This window comes from Diabrotica virgifera, chromosome 9 (assembly GCF_917563875.1).
Source record: "Diabrotica virgifera virgifera chromosome 9, PGI_DIABVI_V3a".
In the NCBI taxonomy this organism is placed as follows: Eukaryota; Metazoa; Arthropoda; class Insecta; order Coleoptera; family Chrysomelidae; genus Diabrotica; species Diabrotica virgifera.
Genome location: NC_065451.1, coordinates 51,286,363 through 51,294,150, shown reverse-complemented (window position 1 = coordinate 51,294,150; position 7,788 = coordinate 51,286,363). Strand labels below are relative to the sequence as shown.

The 7,788-nt window shown below is 33.6% G+C and overlaps 1 protein-coding gene across 1 annotated transcript in view; it reads right to left on the bottom strand.

Annotated features, from left to right (window-relative positions):
• Window positions 1-545: 545 nt before the first annotated feature.
• LOC114332455 (uncharacterized) overlaps window positions 546-7,788 on the bottom strand; it is a 31,517-nt gene continuing 24,274 nt past the window's right edge. The window contains exons 3-4 of the mRNA XM_050660116.1: window positions 3,527-3,684; window positions 546-557 (exon numbers count right to left, since the gene is read on the bottom strand). Of these exons, the coding sequence (XP_050516073.1) occupies window positions 546-557; window positions 3,527-3,684 (170 nt within the window). The remainder of the gene's footprint in view (window positions 558-3,526; window positions 3,685-7,788) is intronic.

Here is a 7,788-nt window from a genome sequence, read left to right as displayed (position 1 = left end):
TAATATTTAATTTAATCAGAGTTTATGTCATTTTTCGTATCTTTGAAATAAAAAATACTGTCAGATAACACAGATTAAATTTTATTCATTGTTTTTAAAAGGACTCGACCAATCCGAGCGTTAAGTGATTCCTGCGCATAAGAGACTTTTCAAAAAATGAATGATCCGAGCCAAACATCTCACTGTTCGGCTAGCCGACCCCAGCTCATCCGTAGCTTGACGATTTACACGTAGAACTCGACAAAAAATACAATTCGATGAGCAGCCAAACAAACATTTCTCCGTAGGCATTAAGCGGCAGGTACGGCACATTTAAATCTGCCTGTTTCATTTGGAAGCATCGGCAGAAATTGTAAAAAAAATTCACGCCGTTTTACGTCGTTTAATTGATATTGTAATTTTTTAAGTTGTCAGGAATTACCATTTATTTAGAGATATATAATACCGTATAATCGTTATATCATATAATTATAGATAACTAATAAAATTGTTTAAGAAATACGATTTGGATAAGTATTCTAATTTACTATCTGATTCTAAGATATTTAGCGGCATGTCTAAAATAGTACAGAATGAACTAATATAATCAATTAGTTACATTTTGAATAACGTTATTGGATCTGAGATTCAGAAAACCGTTTGCTTTTCGCTAGAAGTAGATGAAACTTTTACAATGAAGTAGATCATGTCATTTACAATAATTATCAACTGTTGTCCGATACGCGTTACGTGATAATATTTATGAGAGGTTTTAGGTTTTACAGACGTGAGTAAAAACAATAAGGCAGAATATGTTTTTGGTGTTTTAAAGAACAGATTAAAAAATTTTTGATATCAAAAATAAATTGGTAGTGCAAACTGGGGCAAACTTATGACGGCGCTGCCGTGGTGTCTGGTGAATTGAACGGTCTCCCAGGCAAAAGTAAAACTATTGCACCACAAGCTTTATTTACTCACTGTCATGAGAATATAATGAATTTAGTTTTGCATACTTAGATACGTGTAAAAAAATTAAAGAATATCGTCTTTTCTTGCCAGTTTAGCTCGCCCAAAGGGACTCCTGTTTTAGAACAGTTTGTTTCGAAAAAAAAATGAAAACAGTTTGTCAGACGCGATGAAATTTTAAACCTCGCCTCGGTTAGATTCCACTATAGCAGATTTTCGTGAACAGATTTTGGAAGTTTTTTAATTTATTATCGAAGGCGACGATTTTGAAAGTTGTGATGTGATATCTTGATCCGTGAAGCAATCGGTTTGACAACTTTAATAAATGGTTACTCTTTTAATATTCTTTTAAATATTTTTAAGAAAGTGTTTGCCCAAACCGATTTGATATTCATTGTTGTTCAAAATCAGTCAACTGACATTATTTATTCCAAAGATAGAATAAGAAAACTGGTGCAAAATCTCAAAGATTTTCGTAATAGTTTCCGATATATACGCAGTGACGTTTTGGGTTCGCTTGATATTTCCGAACCACCCCAAAAAAGACACAGGCATGATACATATCTCGAAAATCGAGTATATTTTGAAATTTTGGATACCTACTATATATTACGCAAATAGATACTCGTTTTTCGAATTTTGAAGATTTGCAAATTTTTGACCTCTTTGACAATTCAAAATTTAAAACTTACCTTCGCCAAAGAATTTTCAAGATATTTATTATTACAAATTACTTAAAAATTACTCTGATCCAAATATTTTCAGTAAGTTGGATAAGTTACAAAACATGTGTAATTTTATATAGTAAGTACTGCAATTCATTACAACAAACTGATCATCAATTCTGTTATTACTACCAACTTCTGCTTTAAATGAACGGGATTTCTCTTGTCCCAAAAGAATCAAAACATATTGTTGAAACACCATGAAACAAGAGAGAATGTCAAGTAAACCAAACAAAAAAATCTCCTATGATTATTTAATCCTTTTAATTAGATGGTATACCTATATGAGGAGACAAAAAGACCTTGCCGACCCTATCTCTAAGGCCACGAGCCGCCACTGGTTGTAGTGCTACGAGAAGAAGAAGAAGTTGTTGTTAAAAGTATAAGATATTGTTGATTAATTGGCAAAACCGCATAGTATCAAATAATAAGGTTAATGGTATCTGTTTAATTTATAATAGTAAAATAAATTTTAATTTAGAAAAATAAAATTGTGATGCATATTGGTTTTTGCCCAATTCATAATACCTGTTTAATCTCAAATATTCATATTTCATATCCGAAGATTAAACAATATTTTATCACTCTGTATATCATATTAACGCAATTCATTTTGTTATTGTATTCTGCATGTGCGGCCTGCTAATTTATTTGGTAATAACACATCGTGAACAATATTTTGGGTATTGCACATCAATGATGATAATTTTAAAACATCTTTTGGTCTTTTATATTTTTAATAACATGACGCGTATGGGGCCTAACCCAGAAACATTTTGCCCCTAATAATCCATATTGCCCATCCATTCATTGAGTTAATGGATGGACGACTATACAACAATTAGCATTCAACCTTTGTTAGAGTTAACATAGCTATTGTATTTTATTTCCTGGACAGCTGGGGGTTTTATTAAACAGTGTAAAGCAGTGGTTTCGAATTCATCCTACATTCAACATCCCTACAACTCAACGAAACTTAGATTGCTGGTTCTATTCATGGTCCTTCGAGTCGGATGAATATCAGCATTCTAAGCTTCGTTGAGTTGTAGGGATGTTGAATGAACGATGGATTCGAAACCACTGCTTTACACTGCTTAATAAAACCCCAGCTGCCCAGGAAATAAAATACAATAGCTATGTTAACTCTAACAAAGGTTGAATGCTAATTGTTGTATAGTCCATCCATTAACTCAATGAATGGATTCGAATCAATCATTAATAATGTACGCGTTTATTAGTGGCAGTATATTTCTTGGTCAGGCCCCACACACGTCATATTATTACAAAATATAAAAGAACAAAAGATGTTTTAAAATTATCATCAGCATTGATGTGCAATACCCAAAATATTTTTTACGATGTGTTATTACCAAATAAATTAGCAGGTCGCACATGCATAGTACAATAACAAAATTGAATTAATGTAAATAATAAACATATGCATAAATAATAAAAATAAATAAGTGGGTTAAGTGAAAATGCAGAGCAAAGTGCGGCCTAAAGTGTACACGTTAGCTAGTAGTACTATTATGTATTAGAACCTAAGGATTATTGCTCAATATGGCCTTAGATAAGTTTTTTGTAATATTTTGTAGATAGAACTAATTTGCTTATTGATCATTGATTTATCAGATAGCAATAATCATAAGATACCTGTTGGAGTTTTATTAAATAAAAAAAATAAAAAAAGACTAGCGTTAATATGATATACAGAGTGATAAAAATATTATTTAATTTTCGAATATGAAAAATGAATATTTGAGATTAAACAATGCATCTGGGTTCCTGATAGTTTGATGTACTGAAAAACTATAGGTACTATCATTTTCTAATAGGTTAAAAACTGTTGTACTTACAAATATTGTAAAACCAAGAACTACATTATATGCAACGTAGTCAAATATAAAAGGAAATTCCTCACGAAAATATTGTTCCAAACGTGTTCTATTATGTTCCAAATATTTGCTCGGTTCGATGTTTAAATATGTATTAGCTACAGCCAATGAATGTTCCACTAAAATGTAAAATTATAGATTTAGGCCTGGATCCCGCGTACAAAAAAAAAGTTGATTAATAGCAAGCTGAAAATTTGTTAATAGCTTAACGGTGTCTAGTCGGACACACTTTGATGAAGGGGAACACTGGAACAGGGGAAGTTTTAATTGTGGAAAAGATTACAAGTTTCGAGCGTCAGACTACGAAAAATGTCCATGTATTTTGTCGGACATAACTTCCAATTGATTTGTTACCCTTTAATTAAACTCTCATGCAAAAATCAGACTGCTGTTTATCACCAACATAAGTCTTGTCATTTGAAATGTTCTACGTGTCGGACTTAACCCTTATCCGGACAACACATTTTACTTACGTAACCGGGCAACTCGTGTCCGTTCAAGGGCGGATCCAGGGAGGGGGCCATGGGGGCCATGGCCCCCTCCGAGAATTTAAAAAAATATAAATTTGAATATTTGCAGTTCAAATGTTTTTAATTTTAAACACATGGATTTGTACAAAACAGGAGGTAAATATGTTGTCTAGACTAGAATCGAACAAAAGCATTACAAAAATTCTTGAAGAATAACATAGGATGTTTTGCAAATCAAAATGTTAATAATTTTACAAAGCGCCAATTTTTAGAACGACCTTGGCAGCCATCAAAGTCGTAGCAATTTCCATATTGTGTACACACAAATAATAGAAAAGAAATGAAGCATTACTTGGGTCACCAGCACTTAGAACAGAGGAGTTGGTTGGTACTTTCGTACAGTCAAAAGGGATTGTTTATTAACCTTTAACTACCCGCGCATCAAGTTATAACATAACTACACGCGTGGCGTACTTTATACGCCACAAGAAAATACACTTAAAAACAGCGGATTTGTTTATTTTTTTTTGAAAAAATAGACTTAGTTATTTGTTATAAACCTTATTCAGCATCAGTGAATACTTCGAGTTCCTTCTCAGTAAGCCAATTGGGATTTATAACTGGAATCGTGGAATAACTGGATTCCGTAATAAATAAAATTACTAAAAAAATTTTTTGAAATGTGATTTTTTACAGGAGAAAAAGTATCGTTTATAAAGAAAAATATATTTTGTGCCATAATGACCAAAAAACAATTGAAATATGTACTTATATTACTACTTATATTAATATAATCCTGGCGTATATTGTCCACCACCGGAAACAACAAATAATAAACTGTAAATTACGATCTTCCCAGAACGCCGATTATAACGAGACTAAAACCAAATTGTAAAGCACGTTCCAGTGATAGGTTAGAGAGATCAACAAGGTCAAAAATTAAATTTTTAAATATATTTGCAGTAGAATTCTTATACCTGGCGTACAAAATACGCCAGCGCGTGTAGATTTTTCTAACGAAAAATATGGTCACAATAAAGGGATGATAGCTCAAAGTCTTGTCACGAAACATTTAACATCTTTCGCCAAAGTCATGGTCAAAGACAAAGCCATACAAACCCATGAAAAAACATCATACCACAAGGAGTGCGTTCAGGTTGGGCTGGATTTTCTACAAAGTTATCGCAACCCGCAAAAGTCAGTCATTAACCAGATAGACTCTCAGAGGTCTAAATAGGTACAAGAAAATAGAGAAAGACTACGACTAATAGTAGAACCTATAGTGTTCTTAAGTCGACAAAATACCTTCTAAGAGGCCATCGTGATGATATTCTTCTGCTTCTGGACGAAGATGCTGGACCTAACAATGAGGGAAATTGTTAAGGTTTAAAATCGCATCAGGAGATAAGTCTCTTAAACAACACCTATCCACAGCATCTTCCCGAGCAACATACATTAGTAGCACCAATCAAAATCAATTGATAACATGTTGTGATAAAGACATAATTTCACAAATAATGAATCAGGTTCAAAGTGCAAATTATTACTCTGTCATAGTTGACGAAATGACCGACGTATCCCACGTGGAACAGCTTTCTCTAAATTTAAGATACATACATACACAATAACAGCATTCGTGAAGACTTTGTTAAGGTCATTGACGCTTATGAGAACATAAAATTAATTACTGAAAATCAGAAAGAGGGAAAGAACAAGGCCTGACAGCAGAAGCATTGGGAAAAATAGTATTAAACTTATTGAAAGAACTGCACTTGGATCCGAAGAAATATGTAGGAATCTTTACTGACTTTCATAATACTTTAATAACCATAAATTTTGAATGTCTTTATGGCACTCAAAAGTGTGTGAAAAGTGCCTTAAAACTCACCATTGAAACCCAAATTTTTTAAAAATTATCCCAAGACCCTCCGGTACCCCTCTCCAAAAAACGTTCATGGCCCCTCCCGAAAATCGGTCCTGGATCCGCCTTTGGGTCCGTTGGGCCCACCACTGTTCGTGAATGTACTATTCATATTTACCCATATATTTCTAATATTCTTTTTCATTTTTTACTAAAGTTAAATTTAAATTGTCTAGATTAATAAAAGGTATTACTATAGTATGCGGTCTACCTTGAGGGTGCGATCTACCTGAAGGATTTGCCATATTTTCATGGCATACTTATCTGGTTTGAAGGCATATACTGCTTGATAGGACACCTACCTCGATAGGTAACACGTTGCTCATCTACCGTTATGTTTTTTTGTGGTAAATAGTATTTCTGAAAGTTTTGTTTGACTTGATTCCACACATCGCGTATTGCTGCTAATTTGTCGTTCCTCCTTCGTTCAGACCTCGTGTCCTTATCGTCAAATCGAACAAATCTTAACAAATTTTTGAATTGTTTTAACCAAATGGTAGCTTTAAATATAGTAGGTCCATAAAACTTACTCCAAAGTATATCTACATTATGGATGTTGGCACTCAGGTGTCCTGCAGTTAGTAGTAGTTCAATAAAGGCATATAGCCATGTAGAGTCGCAATATTTCCAGTTCTCTATCCCCAGGACTTTTTCGGCTTCTTCATTTGTACACTTCACTATTTCGTTTATAATTTTTTCGTCCACAAACGAACAAAAGGAATCAACACGATAATCTACACTTTGACCAGGGGCTAACAGTACTTTGTGCGTTTTGCTTTTTATTATGTCGCAAGATCGTATACGTCCTGTCTGTTGTGGTTGACTCTTCCAGTTAATCCCATCCTTAGTTTCAAAAATTACACACTCTGAAATCTGGGAACTTGTAGCTACACATTCTTCTTCATTATCACTTAATACTACTTGCTGATTATCCTCTTCACTTGCTTCCGAAAAATGATCTAGAATTTTAGAGTCACTTTTAATGTCACCTACTTCAGGAGATTCTTCATCATCGGAATCCCATAAATTATTAGCAATATCTTGCAGTTCTGCAGCTGATAATGGTTTTCGGGACATTTTATTCGCACTATCTACTTTCACTGATCTAGTAAATGAAATACAAAATCAACAGGGTGAAGAGCAGGCTCCGACTATAAGCGAAATTCAGAATATCATCGATAAATTAAAAATGAAAAAAAGCCCAGGAAGCGACGGCATAACGGCTGAAATGATTAACTTTGGAGGAAATCAGTTAGTAGAGAAAATCCATAAACTAATTAATAATATATGGGAACAAGAAATACTACCTGAGGAATGGACAGAAGCAATACTGTGTCCTATTCACAGAAAAGGAAATATGGCTGATTGTCAGAATTATCGAGGCATAGCGCTACTAAACATAACGTATAAAATATTGGCTATGCATATTAAAAACAGATTAACAACGAAGGTTGATAAAAGCATAGGAGAATATCAAAGTGGGTTCAGAAAAGGCAGAAGTACTGTGGATCAGGTCTTCACACTACGAGAAATACAGGCTGAAAGTTACGAATATAATAAGGACACCATGGTTCTTTTCATTGACTTTAAACAGGCTTTCGATCGAGTGAAAAGAAGCGAGTTATTCACAGCATTGCAAGACATGGACGTTTCTCCAAAGCTTATTAGAATTATAAAATTTACTCTCCAAAGAACAATGAATAAAGTCAAGATAAACAATACTATAATAGAAAGCTTTGAGGTCAAACAAGGAGTGCGGCAGGGTGATCCATTATCGTCTATAATGTTTAGCATATTACTAGAAAAGGTTATACAGGAAGCAAACATTAATA